The 17,255-nt window shown below is 41.8% G+C and overlaps 1 protein-coding gene across 2 annotated transcripts in view; it reads right to left on the bottom strand.

Moving 5' to 3' along the window:
- Nucleotides 1-9,689: 9,689 nt before the first annotated feature.
- The window catches only part of wwtr1 (WW domain containing transcription regulator 1), a 40,148-nt gene continuing 32,582 nt past the window's right edge, over nt 9,690-17,255 (bottom strand). The window contains exons 5-7 of one of the 2 annotated variants that reach the window (XM_083767367.1): nt 17,113-17,231; nt 15,204-15,319; nt 9,690-13,904 (exon numbers count right to left, since the gene is read on the bottom strand). In XM_083767367.1, coding sequence (XP_083623493.1) covers nt 13,717-13,904; nt 15,204-15,319; nt 17,113-17,231 — 423 coding nt within the window. In that variant the 3' untranslated portion in view covers nt 9,690-13,716. The remainder of the gene's footprint in view (nt 13,905-15,203; nt 15,320-17,112; nt 17,232-17,255) is intronic. The other variant, XM_083767368.1, reaches the window with a different exon arrangement.

The following is a 17,255-nucleotide window of genomic DNA, read 5'->3' as shown; positions in this document are numbered from 1 at the left end:
CCTTCTTCAGTCTTCAGTTTCAAATTTGCATTTCCACTTTGTTTACAATGTCCACCATTGTTGATTTTCCAAGCTGTCATGGAATGGAAACGAATCTGGTTTTTTCTAGCATCAGTATTATAATGATTCAAATATTAAATATTCTGCATATCAGCACCCCCACCACCTCAGGACATTGTGGTATTGCAGTTAAAACTGCTTTCAAAGTCCAGAAAGAAATGACAAGGCCTGGTTATATCAGAGTGGTGATTGAGGCTCAAACCATTAGAAATAACTTTGATGGACATAGACAATATGATATTAAATATTAAAAGCCGTTTTAAAATGCATGTTATTTGCGCTTTAAGCTATTAGATTAATAGTAACCCAAGAAAGCACTATGGCTTGTTTTCATTGGGGTCTTTCATATTCAATTAATCTGAACATTTAATCACATATAAATATACAGTAGCCTACTATGCAAAAACATCATTAGAAAACGGTTAGAAATAATATGTACAGTAAAGGGGGGGGGGGGGGTTATGTAAAGTGAGAAGAACTACAAGAGCAAAACAAAATATCACATGGGAGAGAGGGTCAGGTTTTTTCTGGGATTTGTAAAACGTATTAATTCATTTGTCATGTATTGTAAATTATGTATTATTTGAGTGATGGTGGCGGTGGGTGGGGTGGCATGTGGTGGGGGGAGCCTCCGGTCGGATTCGAGCCTCCTTGAGCCAGCTGCTGTGGTTGAAGTTGAACTCAACCCATGCCCCGATTTATTCATAATAGCTCGCCATATTTAGCTGACTAGTCTCATCAATGTCTGATGACTGTTGAGAGTTTTGGGACCAGCTTGGAACTGAAGTGTTCCACATGCCTATGCATGGGGGGTCTCCTCCAATGATGCTCAGCTACAGCTTTGATTGCAAGATAATATTCATGTCATGACAGCACGTATATCTTCAGTGTTAAATGTTTTTTTTTCTTTTTGTTTGTTTGTTTGTTTGGATTCACGTTAACGTCAGACATTTGTATATCGCACACAAATGTATCACCCAGCTACTATATTGAAGAGACACTATTTAAGGTTTTTGGCGATTCTTTCACTGTACAAAAGCATCGCACTTGTGTGAAATGAGGGGCGCCCACTGTGTCTGCCAGTGCCACAGGACGTCACTGCAAAACATTAAACATTAAAACAAGCATTACAAGTCCATAGACTTGGCTTCCACATGTCGTCACGAGTGGAGCCCTGTTTTCTTTCTTATTGTTTGGGGGGGGGGGGGGGTTGAATAAGACGAACATTAAAAGTCCATAGACATGGCGGCTTCCACATGTCGTCATGTTTGAAAGCCAGACATTGGAGGGGCTATAGCGGCCCTCAAAAACGATTAGGCCTACTGCCAATGTACAGTAGGATGTGTGCAGAGGCCAGAGGGGGTTTGTGGTCACTGAAGGAGCCCATCGTCAAGACAATCAAAACTGGACCATGGGAAACTCTGGGCTGCAGGGAAGTGTTTGACTGTACTCTGGGCTGCAGGGAAGTGTTTGACTGTACTGTGTTGCTGTGTGTTGTCTCCACCAGGCCGAAGCCATGGGGAGAGAGTATGTTTTGCACTCCGTCCGTCCGTGTGTCCGTCCGTCTGTGTACAGCTAATCTCCGGCACCGTTAACCCAGTCGATGCCAAACTTTGCACACACACACTCCCTAGATGCCAACGATGAACCACGGCCTGTTATAGCACCACCAACAGGTGGATTTTTGCCTCATTTTGCCTCAAATCATCCAATTGCCATCGAAGGCGTAAGAACAAATGGCACCCTTTTCACATTGGCCTATTATAGCGCCACCAGGAGGCCACAACCTGACCTGCCCTGGTGGGCCGAAGGGCACATTTTTCTAGTTTCTGAATGTTCCCGTCAGGCCCGCTTTTAGGCAACAAGGATGCTTCTGGAACCTGGAGAACAAGAGGATCTCTATAGTGAGTTCAATGACGAAGGCACTGTCTGAAGCATATCCATTCTGACTGAAAGATGAGGCATTCGTTCACTTGGCACAGTAATCCCTCCTCCCACACAGACATGTCCCATTACCGAGGTTCCAGCCAAGTAAATTGGATTGTGCCTGCACTGGTCGAGAGACTCGAGACACATCTAAGGCAGTTAAAGGACCGTAAAATGCGTAAATGCCTCTTTTCTTTTATGAGAGAGCCATGAGCTCACTGGGTCTCAGGGGCAGGAGGAGCCGAGCCTGCCTGGATGAGGTCATAATTTGAATGTTAATCCATGCACCCCCTACCAGTACCACTCACCCACAACCACCATCATCCATACATCCATAGTATACTACCTTCGGTTGTACAGTTTGTAGCAAAAGCTTGTAAATACCTAAGATCCACATAGAATAAAACCCTTGGCTTTACCTGTACTTTTTGTGGTAAAAGCGCTCAAACTTATTTTCCTGCCTTGATCTCCTTTCCCCCCTCTCTTCTTCTCTTTCTTTGTTTTCTTTTGTCACGATAGGAATTAATTTCACCCACTTTTTTACCTGTAAAACTGTGATGTGACAATAAAGCTTATTCTCATTCTACACCAAGCACCGGTTGAGACCCAAAGGTGGTTCAGGTGAACCGGTTTAAAAATTGGGCCTCCAAATTCTTCAGGATGAGTATAGTATAGGTCTTGAAATCTAGTTGCTATGTGATTGCTGTCCACATACCGTATTCCTGCCAAGTCACAAGTGGCTATTGGTACTAACTGAGTAGACCCAAATACACTGAGAGAGGATATATAGTAGCCTAAATTCTGTTTCATTCTGAACTTAATCTGAAGACTGATTCAATCAAGAAAATAAAGAATCTTTGAACAAGGACAACGTTCTTGCTGATCCATGAATCTGACCCCCTCTATACAGGCATATAGCCAACTCTTCATTCACTGAAATATCAGCGCATCACTGAGACGAAGAGCTTGGCAGCAAAAGGAAATCTGTGTGAACGTGAGAACTATTATAAAAGCGCATGTGGGAAAGGATTTGGATAAAAATATATGTCAACTCACGCTCATGTATTTTTAAATATTTATTCTTGGAATGTAGGCCTATATTCCTAAAAATAAAATGAACCCCCTAAAAATAACTCAGTTTCATGCCATGGTTCGTCTGCAAAAACAAAACAAAGAATCGTCTTGCTCCATTCCCCATCTGTAGAATACTCACCCCATTCACTCCCTTGCTTTCTCTGTCTTGCTTGTTTCTCATGAATCTGTGATGTCTCTGATGTTTTGAAAGGCCTTCCACACGAGAACGGCTCAGTCTCCTACTCCCCCCTCCTTGTACCTATGCAGTCATAAAGTATCATATTATTCCCCCTCACAGCAAGTCAGCAACACCTCTCCACCCTACCCACAGCACCTTCACTCCATTAACACACACAGCAGCACGCAATAGATGTGCTCTGCAGCCCAGCTGGGTCTAACCAGGCGAGAACGGCACTGTGTTGAGAAGAGAGAACCACAGAAAATGTTTCTGTGCCTGGTGTGTGTGTGTGTGTGTGTGTGTGTGTGTGTGTGTGTGTGTGTGTGTGTGTGTGTGTGGTAAGGAAAGAGATAGAGGCACAATAGCAGGCAGGCAGGCAGGCAGGCAGACAGACAGACAGACAGACAGACAGACAGACAGACAGACAGACAGACAGACAGACAGACAGACAGACAGACAGACAGACTTGATTGACGGAGATAAAATTATTATTCTGTTTAGCCTATAAGTACAATGATTTACATAGGCTATATAGAGCCACATATTTAATCCAACAGAAAATAACAATTTGGTTAGGTTCTCCTGATATAATTATATAATTGTATTAGGAGAACCTAACCAAATCCTTATAATTGGGCTAAATAAAAGTAAATATGGATGCCGATATATTCCTCTGCACTTCAGATGCGCATGTGTGCTTTCAATGCTTTCACTTGAGTTCGCAATGTGTCCCATTTAAAGGGTTGGTTGGTACCTACCTACCCTAGGGGACACGGGGAGAACATGCAAACTCCACACAGAAGAAAGGCCCTTTCGCCAACCCCGCCTCAGGTATGGGCACTGATGACACGGAGGAGAGGACACACCGCCAGCGCAATATGCGTACTTTTACTTGTAGTAGCCTAAGTACATTTTGATGCCCATACTTTTGTTCTTTTACTTGAGTACATTTTGAATACGGGACTTCATACTTGTAACGGAGTACATCTATTGCAGTATTGATACTTTTACTAGTAAAACATTAAAGTACTTTTTCCATCACATGGCTAACGCGTTCCTGACAGGTCAAGGACGGCTCTGATTGTTACAGGTCCCATCCTCAAGTCATTACAGTAGCACCATCTGGTGGACATGCATGGTGTGTGAACGCGTCAAAAGTTCGATTGTGATGGATATATCAATGATAATTTATTTATAGAAAGGCCTGCCCTACATGCCATGGATCTGACCCGCTCACCAGTGTCACCACAGAACTCTCAGCTCATCAGGCACAAGTGCATGGGCACCTACCTGTATGGCTGTATCATCATCTAAATATGTTTTAAGGTGCATTCAGTCATTAGCCTATACTCACTATAGTCAGAGGGTGGATTTCTAGGCGAGACATGGCAGGTGCAATACAATTTACAATTTGGGCATTTAAATCATAAATCATAATTTTTCAATTTTGAGATGTTGTGCTATTTTTCTTCCTAAACATGTGTTATTTAAAACTAATGCAAAATAAACATTCAAAATGCTCATTTAGATGTATATTTTAGTAGTCTATTTTAGCCAATGACCTTTTGGTTTTGCTAGGTGAAAATCCACCCTTTCTATTTTCATGATTGGTTGCTGGTACAGAGGAAACATAGCGGACCAGTGGCGCAATGGATAACGCGTCTGCCTACGGAGCAGAAGATTCCAGGTTCGAGTCCTGGCTGGTTCGAAGTTTTTCGCTTATGGGAAAGAATTGGGTACAGCGGAAATAACCATATTTGGATCAAACGACAGTCAGCTCGAGGTCCCTTCCTATGATATATGGCATGATATGTTGTTGCCAAGTATTTGATGAGATACTTTGTCTCAAAATAGTGGCTTCAAATAAAAAGTTTGGGGATTTTACAATAAAAATCTTTAAAGGCCTTATATTATAATAATACCTAATGATCATGTTTTAGGGTGGAAAAAAATCATGGCACTCCATATTTAAATAATCAACTGTTTTAATTCAGCTCAGGGCTTATATAAATATATTAATTCATTTGTCAACTTATGTTATTATCATTTAACCATGATAGGCAACAATGTTAAAAGAAAATATAATTATATTAACATTAAATACATTGAATATTTTCTTTACCATTGACCAGGAGAAGGTCTCTGAGTCTGGACTGAATTTCCACAGATCATTGGAGGCCCGTAAAATAAATAAATTGCAGATAGGGTCACAATAATGGTCACCAAATATGTACAGCTCTCCATTGTAGGTAAATACTGAATGAGCAGTACATCCGTTACAACGAACATGCTGTGTTGAAGGTGTGTTCAGCCAATGGTTGGCCTCTGTGTCAAACACTCTGATAGTGTTGTAGAAGTAGGCTACACTTGCTCACAGCTGCTAAATACAAACATCTTTGTCCCAATGATGGTGGCAGTGGCAGAGTAACCTATAATCATTAGGTTACTACCATTACCACCATTAGGTCACCACCTGCTTCATTAGGTCCTAATGAAGCAGGAGGTGGAGTTCCTCTGGTGTTAATTAAAGGCCAGACCATTGTGCTGCTGGTGTCCAACTTGTAGGTGTCATTAATATTGTGTCTAGTCTAGGACCGTATCCTCCATGTATAAACATGACCACCCCCAAGACACAGGCTGAGTGACGGCCCTCTCCTCTGGAACATGTGGTTTGAACCATATGCGGGCGTCGACATGCATGAAGAACATTGCAGTAAGGCCGCCCTCAGAGGTAGACAGTTATATTCTATCAGCACAGCTGTGTGGCCTCCACGGCTGGAGGGAACATCAAGGTCACGTTCTCCTGTTCCAGCAGGTGTCACTGGGATCAACTTTTTCCAGCATAAAGACTCTGTTGAAGACCAACGTGTACTTCAATGTAGATCTTGTGTCTGACCACCACAGCAGCCTGTTCTACTTGTTTCAGATGTGCCTGGTCCTTCCTATGTTCTTCTTCCAGATGTGCCTGCCCTGCAGTACTTCCTATGTTCTCCTTCCAGATGTGCCTGCATGTTCTCCTTCCAGATGTATCGTCCAGTAGCTGAAACATTTCACACAGCAGCACCTTCCTCAATGAGTGTTGACAACAAATTCACAGATGAACCTGCTAGGCGCCTCGTTTTCCTTGTTGCAAATCACCAACTGATGTTTAGTGTATCGGACAATCAATTTTAAAGAACAATTATATGGCTTCAATGTCATTGCATGATTACGTCATATTGTAGGATAACTAATGATTTCATGCAATCTGATTGGCAAATTTGCGAAAAAGAAGAAAAAAGGTTGATACTGTATTAGTTTAATAATGTGTTTGCCAGAACTATGTCAGTATTATGTCAATCATCCATAGTTGGATGGAGAGAAAGAAACAGGCAACACCCGGAACAGGACTATTTGTGAGGAAGTGTCTCGAAGCCCTGAGCTCAATCCATGTCTGTCCCCATTGGAACGAGTTCTCAACAGGCCTGAAAATGAAGGCCCTGTATGAAGGTTCTGTATGAACAGCAGCAAGAGGGTGACAAACGGTGTAACCAAATAAATGGAGTATAAACTAGAAAAAGTGCCCTTCTGGGCACAGGTCTCCACCAGGATAGGAATGTAGGACATTGCAGCTTGCCTTCATCTGGTGGTTGGATAAAAGGGCAACAAAAGTAAACTAGGGAGTTGGCATACAAAGTTATCCACAGATCCGTGCAGTTAAAGGTAAAAACACTTTTCGGCCAGTTATAGCGCCACCTTGAGGCTGAGTTGAAATTGTTCATGTGGCAGACTGAATCTGAACCAGCAAAATGAATGTCTGATTCAATAAATATATATCACGTATAAGATCATTACTTTTGATGTCAGTGGCTGTACTGTAGCCTATATGGTAACAGGTACAATCGCCCCTTACCATATTATTTTGATATCAGTTCTGGTTTTACAAGTGACTCTGAAGTTACATCTGAAAGAAAAGGTTTGATTTACTACAATTACAACTCGTTACAACTACGATTACAACTAGTAAAATAAACACACATAATGCCCATTAAATAAACTATTTCTGAGAGAATTGCTGTGAGCCCATCTTCATTAATGTAACTTAGGTGTTTCTTATCAAGAGAGTTGTGTTTAAATTCTATAACAAACAAAATAATACAGAAGCAAAATGGGGAGTGTGTGTAGAATCTATAATAAACGATAATTATTTCAACTGAAATGCATTTTTGGGCAGATATACAGCATAGCATATTTCACTGTAGGAGAGTAGGGACTTCAAACAAACTCCTTCCATGAGCCCAGTCAAAGTCCTTGTTTCTGTCTTCCTTTAGTTTAGAGAAAGGAAAAGGCAATAAGAAAACAGATTGTAAAAAAAGAAAGAAAGAATGTTAAGAGAAAAGCCTAAATTATTCATACACAACCAAGTCAAACGCAGCCTTGGTGGAGTTCAAAAGGATGACACGAAAGACACGGCAACATCATCTTTGTGGTGTCATAACCAGTTTATTTTTTATTTATTTTTTTAAAACAAATTATACAATTTTAATGCCATTTTATTTGTATTTTATTCTTTTTCTTTTTTTTGTTCAGAGATTTCAGACATCATTACATTGCATCATCTTCTCGGAGCGCTACAGAGTATAAGAAGGTACAGCCCTGTAATAGTTATATAGGAAAACAAAAAGACTAGCTTAAAAACAAAGCAGTAGTATTGGAGAGCAGGCAATCTTAACCCATTCTGACCTGAGATCAGATTCATACGAGGTTTCCGCCGGACACACACTGGTCTGATTGACCCATTCTGACCTGAGATCAGATTTTTTTTAAAGTCAGTCGTTCTTCGATTTTTCAAAAAATAGCAGACCTACAAGCTCGTATCGCGCCACTCGGTGGCGCGATATGAGCTTGTAGATCTGCTATTTTTAAATAGCTAAAGCATAACATGATGCTGACACCAAAATGGGTGCCCGGTCAGAATGGGTTAAAGGGATTGTGACATTAAGAAAAAGGTTTTGGAATTGTTCTTATTTTTTTTTAGGTTTTCTAATCCCAATTGCACCCAAAAAACATGAACTTTTAACATTCAGTAGATTTTCTGTGATCTGGGGTTTTCTGGCTCAAACAGGTGCTCTGATTTGCCGGCAGATTGTGACGTAAGATAGTGCAAATCCCATATATGTCAATGGGATTTGCCAGCAGATGTCACTGTTTACACTGTGTTGCCTGTTTTCATTGTAGCTCAAAAGGCTTCCAAACCCCAAAGAAAACTTCAGACCACAGAAAATTCCCTGAATGTTCAAAGTTCAGGTTTTTTGGGTGTAATTGAGGTCATAAAACCTTTAAACTCTGGGTCGGAACATAGCAAATGGGCTATCCCAGTGGTTTTCAACCATTTTCACATAAAAGTATTCTTTTCTGCATTTTTGAGCCACGGGCCACCATTTTGATGAGCCTCTCAGATCCAAAAATGTGAATATTTTGTTTGTTTCGTGGATAGGACCTTTCCACAATTCCATGCTGTATTGATGTTGGTACCATTAGGAGTGAAAACAGGCAAACATTGATCAAAATAGCAATTCTTCTACATTCGTAAACACATTTGTAAATTAAGTAATGTAGATGTTTAACAATCAATTAACTCTTTGAGAGCTTACGGGCCCATTTGGTTTAATTTTTCACTCTCAAGAGTTAATTTGGTTACCAACTCTCCATCATTTAGCTGTGGGGACCACCTGGAACCCCCTCTTAATGACCACTGGTGGTCCCCGGACCACTGGTAAAAAAAACCCCACTGGGCTGTCCTGTTTCTCTCACATCACCCTCGAATCTGTCTGGGAAGCAAGCAGGCTCAATAATGCAGTACTGTACATGTATGTACTCATCACCACATGGATTAGTCTCTCTCACTGTGAGACTCAGAAAAACATAATAGTACTCCTCAATTGTCATATCGGGGAATAGCAAACTGAGTAAAATATATTTCACGCTGGGACTCAGACCCATCACCCCCCCCCCTTCCCCCCCGCCCAAAAAAAAGGAAAAAAGGAAAAGGGAAAAAAGGGGGAAACACACCCCATTCTGGGTCCTTACCCATATCTTAAGAAAACACTGCTTTAAGGAAAGATGGGCGTGAATAAGTATAGCATGGCATTTTTTATAGCCCGACATTTGAACACATAGAACCTGAATTGGATAGAAAAGGCATTCCACATTTCGTGTGGGATGTCGATTTGAGCACATTCTGAATGCTCAGTCAATGTAATTTAATTAACTTCTTCTGGAACTGGAACGCCCCACCCACCCGTAGTAGTCACATGACAGTCAACCCCACCCCACCCCACCCACCTCCCTCCCTCCTCTAGCTCATTTAGATAAGACAACATCTACTCTACATGTGTTCCACATGCCTGGAACAAAACCATAAAATACTTGACTCATTGATACCAATAAGTCAATTTCACAACTTTGATTTTCTTTCTCTCTCATTGATGTTTAGAACAAATATTTGTTTTGTTGTAACTCAGCAGCATAGGAAAGTAGTCTTTCTCTCCCTCAATGCATTTCCGAGATTTAAATAAAAGGTTGTTTGATGCAAAGCCTCCATTCCGCAGTACACTTCAAAGCTCCCCAGTCAAGTTCATCGTGTTTTTCAAAAGGACTACTCAGCTGACATCGATCATACGCTTGAGTGTGCAGGTGTCAAACTGCTCCTCCTACTCCCTTACTACTGTCCAAAATTCCTTTCCTCCCCTCCCTCTCTCCCTCCCTGGCCCTCTGCCATTAGGACATCCCCAACATAGCTTTTTACTTAGCCAACACTTCTCATCAAGTCACATTTCTTTGTTCACCCTCAACCAAGGCCCGTCCTCCATCCTCCACTCATCCGTTCTTTTCAATAAACCTCCACTGCCTTTTCTCACAGCCTTGGCTCTATAAGCAACCACGGTCGCTACCACAGTAACTATATCATCATCAACCACATGCTAATTGTGAGTCACAGTTAAAATTATTTGACTTTCAGTTAAATCATTTCTAATATAAAGTGATAGGCTGCCACAAGGTTATGTAAAAACAAATGTGATTCCTGATATAGCTGAACGTGAACTCAATTCAGCGTGGCATGCTTAAAAACACAACCCACCATAGCGTAATGATGGCACAACGCCAAGCAAAAGAAATACAAACAGCTCCGCGTCCGCCCATGCCTCTGACCTATAACAACAGTATCATAACAGCAACATGCCACAAAGAACCACAATACTTTACTCTGCGTTCAAACTTTGCAATTTCATCATCACCATGCTACTGTCGGTCTACCGATAAGATTATAGCCGTCACGTCGACGCATCATTTGCGGGCTGATGGCGGCGATGTTGCCAATCATGTTCAGCTATGACGACAAACTATATCCAGAGCAGGAAAACCAGGAAACAATATGGCGATCGAGGTCAACACTGGCCAACATGTTTCTGGAACTTTCTTCTCGTGGCTATTTTTATTTAAAACAAGCTTATATAAAAAGAAAACTGTTACCATAAAGCCTCTCAGCCTCTCACAATAAAACATAGCTGTGGTCGTTCCAATCAGCTGGGAGCAGTCTCACCTAGTATATCCACTACTCAAATTATGGCCTTATCGTTGAAAACTTTACAAGGTAGAAGCTCTCGTTAATGGGAATAAGATAAGCTCAATTTTGACTGGTACGGCCTCTACATACACAGCACAACCCAAGAGTGTTAATGTAGCTGAGAGTTTTACAGTCTCGAGGAGAGTTTAAAAGGTTTTTTGCTGTGTATATTTACAAGTCACTGCAGCTCCTGTGAAAATGCATCCGTCTGTTGCACAACTGCCCTCAACAGGTCCTTTGCTGGCTGACTGGAAGTTCACCCTAGTCTTTAGATGGTGCATTTATATAGAGACATGTAGACAGGAGGAGGAGCCGGGATTCGAACCGCCGACCCATGGATCATCACCTCCTGAGCCACAGACTCCCCACTGCAGCTTCTGTGAAAATGCATCCGTCAGATGTTCCTCTGTTGCACAACTGCCCTCAACAGGTCCTTTGCTGGCTGACTTGGAAGTTCACCCTAGTCTTCTACTAGTAATCAACAACAACACAACTCGCTTTCCGATTGATCATGTGACTGTCAAACACTTCTTGATCAAATGACCTTTGTCGAGCCATCTCTGATTGGTAGTGCTTAGAAATCTCAGTTCCATAAAATAAAAAAAGACAAATCTCTATAAAATAACAAAACAAATCAAAAGAAAAAAAGAATTATAGATCTCGATAAATACTAAAAAATACAACCTCTAGTAGACTTCAGATTACAGAATGGAAAACTGTGGTTAACAAAACTTTATTAACATCACTGGTGCTTTTGCTCCATTAATAGTCAACGGGATGTAAATGTTGCGCCGCTGAGAAACAGTGGGATAAAAAATAAAAATAAATCAACGGCACAAAGATCCTCTTTTGTTGACAATTATAATCTAGAACAAATTGGGAACTTGTGTTTCCAAAAGATAAAATTGGGTCTCTGTTGCATTTGGGGAAACCTAGAAGTCCACAGAATACTGTAATAACAACAACCCATTCTAGGCAAAAACTGAATTCTTGAATTTACAGTAGGATAATTATAATAATAATACAGAATACTGTAGCAAGGAGTATAAAAAGAGTATAAAACACTAAAAGTCTAGTTTCAAGAACAACATGGCTGCTTGTTCACATGGCTACTTTACCCTCATCAAAACGTCATTGTCTTTTTTTTATGATCAATAGTAGTATTGGTTTGACCATTTAAAGCTTTGTTTAACGATACATAGATAGTCTCGACAACAGGAAATACATATTTGGTATAAAAACCTTAAGCACAAATGCTTTGATCTGACTGGCTATTATAATGTTTTAGCTTTAGTGTAGCGGAGAGGGACTGCTATGCCGCCTAAGATCTGCTCCCACTAAAGCCTGGTAAGCCTACAAAGCTCGCTTAAACATGGGAAAGCAGTCCCCCCCCCCCCCCCCTTTTGGCTGAATGGTAAATATTTGCAAGCACTTTTTGTTCAGTTTTTGACAGAGGGAATCACGGAGTGTTTTTTCCCGCAGCTTTCCCACTGAAAGTTCACAGTGCTTGGGCTGGGTTGGTTTGTTGAGCTAGACTTGGTTAACAGCTGCTGCAGAGGCTGCTGACACTCACAGGAGGCCATTTTACAACCGCCTCTGCACTCTCTGCTGCCATCTTAGAACTCTGGCAGCTATGGCAATGTCCCCCTCTCGTGGATAGACGTGGTACTGCAGGCTATAACGGCATTATGAGCGCAGTAAAACGACAGGGATATGAGCTGTTATTGTGTTGTTCACATCGTCTCCATTGACCGTGAATCCAAAGAAACTATATTCATCTGGCTTTTGTTTTGCAAGAGTCCAAATGGATAGACAGAGTTTAAAGGAGTACTTATAGTTGACTCACCCCGTGATGGGTTGAATAGAAAGATAATTCTCGTTTGCATGACATTCCTTTACGGAGAATGAAGAATTCCCCCCCCCAAAAAATGAGAAAATACTTGATGAATTGAAGTAAATAGGCGTCAACAACTAACAACATCAAAACTATATTAAAAAAAACTCAAAAAAACACCACTCACAGTGTAATCCAAAGTGTCTCGTATCCAGTCATAAGTCATATGAAGATTTTTTTTTAGAACTAGCCAGGTATTGGTATGATTTCCTGATAGAAGTGAAGTACTCCTTTAAACAAACTCGTCCCTAATAATCTACAAGCTATGAGCTTGTAGATCTGCTATTTTTCAATAGCTAAAGCATAAGTTAATGCTTAAAACGCCAAAAGGGGGTTCCCACACGAAATGGGTTAACCACTTTCAACTGGGACATCCCTATGTTGGCCATGTCATGAAAATAAAATAACAGCCGATCTACTTGTAGAGTGACTATTTTCACAATCTTTGAAATAGGGCTTAAGTGGTCCACTCTGTCTATCTGCCGTTATCCCCAGCCTATACCTAGAACTCCATGACATTCAGACCCGAGTGGAATAGTAAGAGAGTGGCTACACACTTTGATCTCGCCGCAAAGCGGGGGTGCCTATAGTTCCAAACATTGGAACTATACCATTGAGATAGAATGAGCACTTCCGCGTTCCATCGTTACATTGGGAGTCGACGCTGGTGTCGCCACATCTCTTACTAGATGACTCCGATTCAGACATAACCGGCAGAGAACAAAGTGCAGAATGTTATGAAAGCTGTTAACAAAGTGCTCCGTCCTCTTTTGCTGCATTGGTTGGATGTGTGTGTCCATTCTTTAGTGTAACGCAGCTAGTTGTAAAAAATAAAAAATAAAATGTGCATGCATCGGCGCAATGAACATCCGAGTGTATAACTCCGACCTTATGTACAGTGTTTATGCATAACGTGTTGTGTGTGTGTGTGCGTGCGTGCGTATGTGTGCGTGGCGTTGCGAACGTGTTGTGACTATACTACAGCCAGGTGAGGAAAGGTTCGGCCTTGTTGAGAACTGACTCCACGTCGTTGAGGATGGGCATGAGGTCGGAGCCCTCCAGGGTTCCCAGGTCAACGTTGGTTCCAGGAAGTGAATCCAGGAAGTCGGGGAAGCGGCTGGGCTGAGCCCCCGGTATGTTCAGACCGCCCTGCGCCAGGGACTCACCTGATGGGGAAACCAGATGATTTACATACACTATACACCATTGTGAATGCTCGCCTTAAAACCCATTCTGACCCGAGATCAGATTCTAAAAATGTCTTTTCTACATCCTGACAGTTTTCTGAAAAAGCTATGTTTCTATGTCAGTGGTTCGATTTAAAAAAAATAGCAGACCTACAAGCTCGTAGCACGCCACTCGGTGGTGCGCTACGAGCTTGTAGATCTGCTATTTTTCAATAGCTAAAGCATGACATAATGCTAACACCAAAAGGGGTTCCCGCCCAAAATGGGTTAAAAATACGCCCACACTCTTTATTTATTTTTTCGCCGACCTTACGCCGAGGTCTTTGTATTCCTTGTATCTGTTTTTATTGAGAATAAGGTTAGAAATAAGTTTAGGGCTGGGCATAGATTTACTGCGTTTAAGGTTAGGAATAAGGTTATAGGTTTAACCGTTTAGGCATAGTAGGAATACCAGGCTGAGCAGTTCCGCTGGATGTGCGCCCGGCCCCCGGGGTGACTGTGTTTTGAGGCGAGTGTTCTAGTATCCTTGTGAATACATAGAAAGTACAAGACAGGAACCTTTACATTCCAAGACTTCCACTCTCCTCCTCCTGAGCCACTGGTGCCCACGCACGGTGTGTGTGTGTGTGTGTGTGTGTGTGTGTGTGTGTGTGTGTGTGTGTGTGTGTGCGCGCATGCGTGTGATTTTATTGCAGTTTCACACAGTTAAAGGAGAATTCCATGCTAGAAGGCTTTCTTACCTTTATTTGTAGTGTCTGTATTTGGTTATGTCCCCAACAAAGAGGTCCAGGTGTTATTTTGTGCAAAAGTGCATTATTGGCTATTTCCCCTAATATAAGCCCTCAATGGGGGTTGGGTTTTTGTGCTAATTCGCTTATTTCGATCGAAATAAGTAGTAAAGTGTGCCGCTTGGGATACTATTTACATTATGAAGAGAGGATATATACAAGCGAATTAGAACAACACACCATGCATTGCAATGCAATTCATTGAGGGCTTATGGTAGGGGAAATAGCCAATAATGCACTTTTGCACAAAATAACACCTGGACCTCTTTGGTGGGGACGTAACAACTACAAATAAAAGGTAAGAAAGCCTTCTAGTATGGAATTCCCCTTTAAGGTTAGGGAATAGGAAATATGAATGTACCGGGTATGTATGAATGTAATGTATGGGTTGAGGTTAGTGTTGGATTGCTTATATGGAATGAATGGCAATGCAATTACGCCCCCCCCAAAAAAAAAAAAACAGTGTGTGTGTGTATGTATGTGTATGTACCTGTGTCCATCTCCTCCATGTTATTTAGGAAGTCTTCAGGTGTTGTTGGGATGCTGTAACAACCCAAACCCAGTCCACTGTCACTGCTCTGCTCTCTGGAGTGGTGGAAATGACCGCTGAGGAAGAGACACAAATAATGGATCATGGCTCAATTCGATTCTCACATTGCCAGAGGAGCTAAGATGTCCGCCTAGAGATACATCTGGGGAAGAATTCAACGCAAGGGGTTAGGAAACAAACCTCTAGTGACTTGATATCATACCAATATGAAGGGGGTGCGTGTAGCATTCGTCAGATGTCCCAATAATCCAACACCCATACTACCCCTATACCCAAACCCTAACCATAGAGCACGGGAAAGTCACGGGTGAGTCTTAACCCATTGAGACCTGACCGATTCTACAAATGTCTTCTAAATCCTGACAGTTTTCGGAAAAATCCATGTTTCTATATCAGTGGTTCTCAAACATTTTTATGTCAAGGACCCCCAAATATATATGAAATTGGCCACCGACCCCCATCTGAAAATATGTAGTTCCAGGGCAGAGTTAAAAATGTTCGCTCTGAAATAATATACTGTATATTCAAAGATTTGCACCTCATTTTCACGATTAAAAAAAAATAGAAGATCTACAAGCTCCACGTAGTCGGACTATCCCCCCCACACATGTAGGACAACCCAAATGGCTTTACATTGGTTGGTTCTGCTCGGCACAGTTTTTCCGTTCAATTCAAACTAATAACTAGGTAATACAGACGAATCCGCGGAGAGCTGCCCTGGGCGCCATCATAACCACCGCGGTGTCAATCCCGGCTCTCATTATTGCTGCTCGACACTGCAGTTATGGCTGCTGCTCGGTGGAATCGTCCGTAGGTCTATGAGAGAAAAGTACTTCTCTCCGACTTGATAAGGTAACTCCCATTTCCCACACCTGAGGACGATTCTATAAATATCTTCTAAATCATGATAGTTTTCTGAAAACCCCACGTTTCTATATCAGTGGTTCTCAAACATTTTCATGTCAAGGACCACAAAACATATGTAATTTTCCCATCTGAAAATATGTTGTTCCAGGGACCCCGCCCCGGAGCAAAGATTTGAGTTAAAAACGATTGCTGTAAAGATATGAGTGAGGTCTGCGAGAGTGAGGTCTAGCCAACACCAACTCGGGATTCCTGGATCGCTGCCCTCCACAAATTACTATCCAACATCAGGTTCTTGAGCTCTTCAGTGTTGTCAGCCAAGCTGTCGCGCCGCAGCACATCTACATAGGTGGTACGCTTCTTTCCCCTCCTGGCTTTGCCCTGGGTTGGCTCCCATAGGGTCAATTTCTGGGTGCCTGACGCAGTGCCCTGCCAGCCTCATCCTTCTCTCTCTGACTTTGTCCGTGACGCGTTGTAAATGTATATTCAAGGATTTGCGACACATTTTCCAGATTTTTCTAAAATAGCAGATCTACAAGCTCGTATTAACATAATACATTGTGATTTTAAGCTACCCAGCAGCACATAAGGAAATGAAAACCAGTCACACCTTTACCAGCGGCAACATTAAAGTGATGAACACATCAATGCATTCCTAATTACAGTCCAATGATATTATGAAATGTAATGGCATATATGGCGTATATATTGTAATGTCAACACTTTTGTATGTTAACTATGCTATTTCCATATTGGTATAGTTACTTTCACTTAGGTTACTGACGGTGTACAGGAACTTCTGCATATTTAATTTCAAGACTCATTACACACCACTATTATCTCCCATTATACGCACGAGCCCAGCCATTTCACCAGAGAGTAAAATGGTTGGGTTTGCAGCAACAATCCAATCAGAGTAATAGTGAACAAAAGGTTGAAAATGCAGTGATCTTTGTTCTGTTAATAACACCATGGCTTCATTTACCTGTTTAGGAAGGGGTCTGAGCTGTTGGCGGGCATGTTGTTCTGACTGGCACCAGCAGGGGTCAGCGATGAACCCAAATTCTCTCCTTCCATTGGGAGCTGTCTACATAGCGCCACCTCCTGAGGGGAAAGGTAAGGGAGGAG

This window comes from Protomyctophum parallelum (genome assembly GCF_964188405.1).
Source record: "Protomyctophum parallelum genome assembly, chromosome: 6".
In the NCBI taxonomy this organism is placed as follows: Eukaryota; Metazoa; Chordata; class Actinopteri; order Myctophiformes; family Myctophidae; genus Protomyctophum; species Protomyctophum parallelum.
This window is presented reverse-complemented; position numbering and strand designations above follow the sequence as displayed.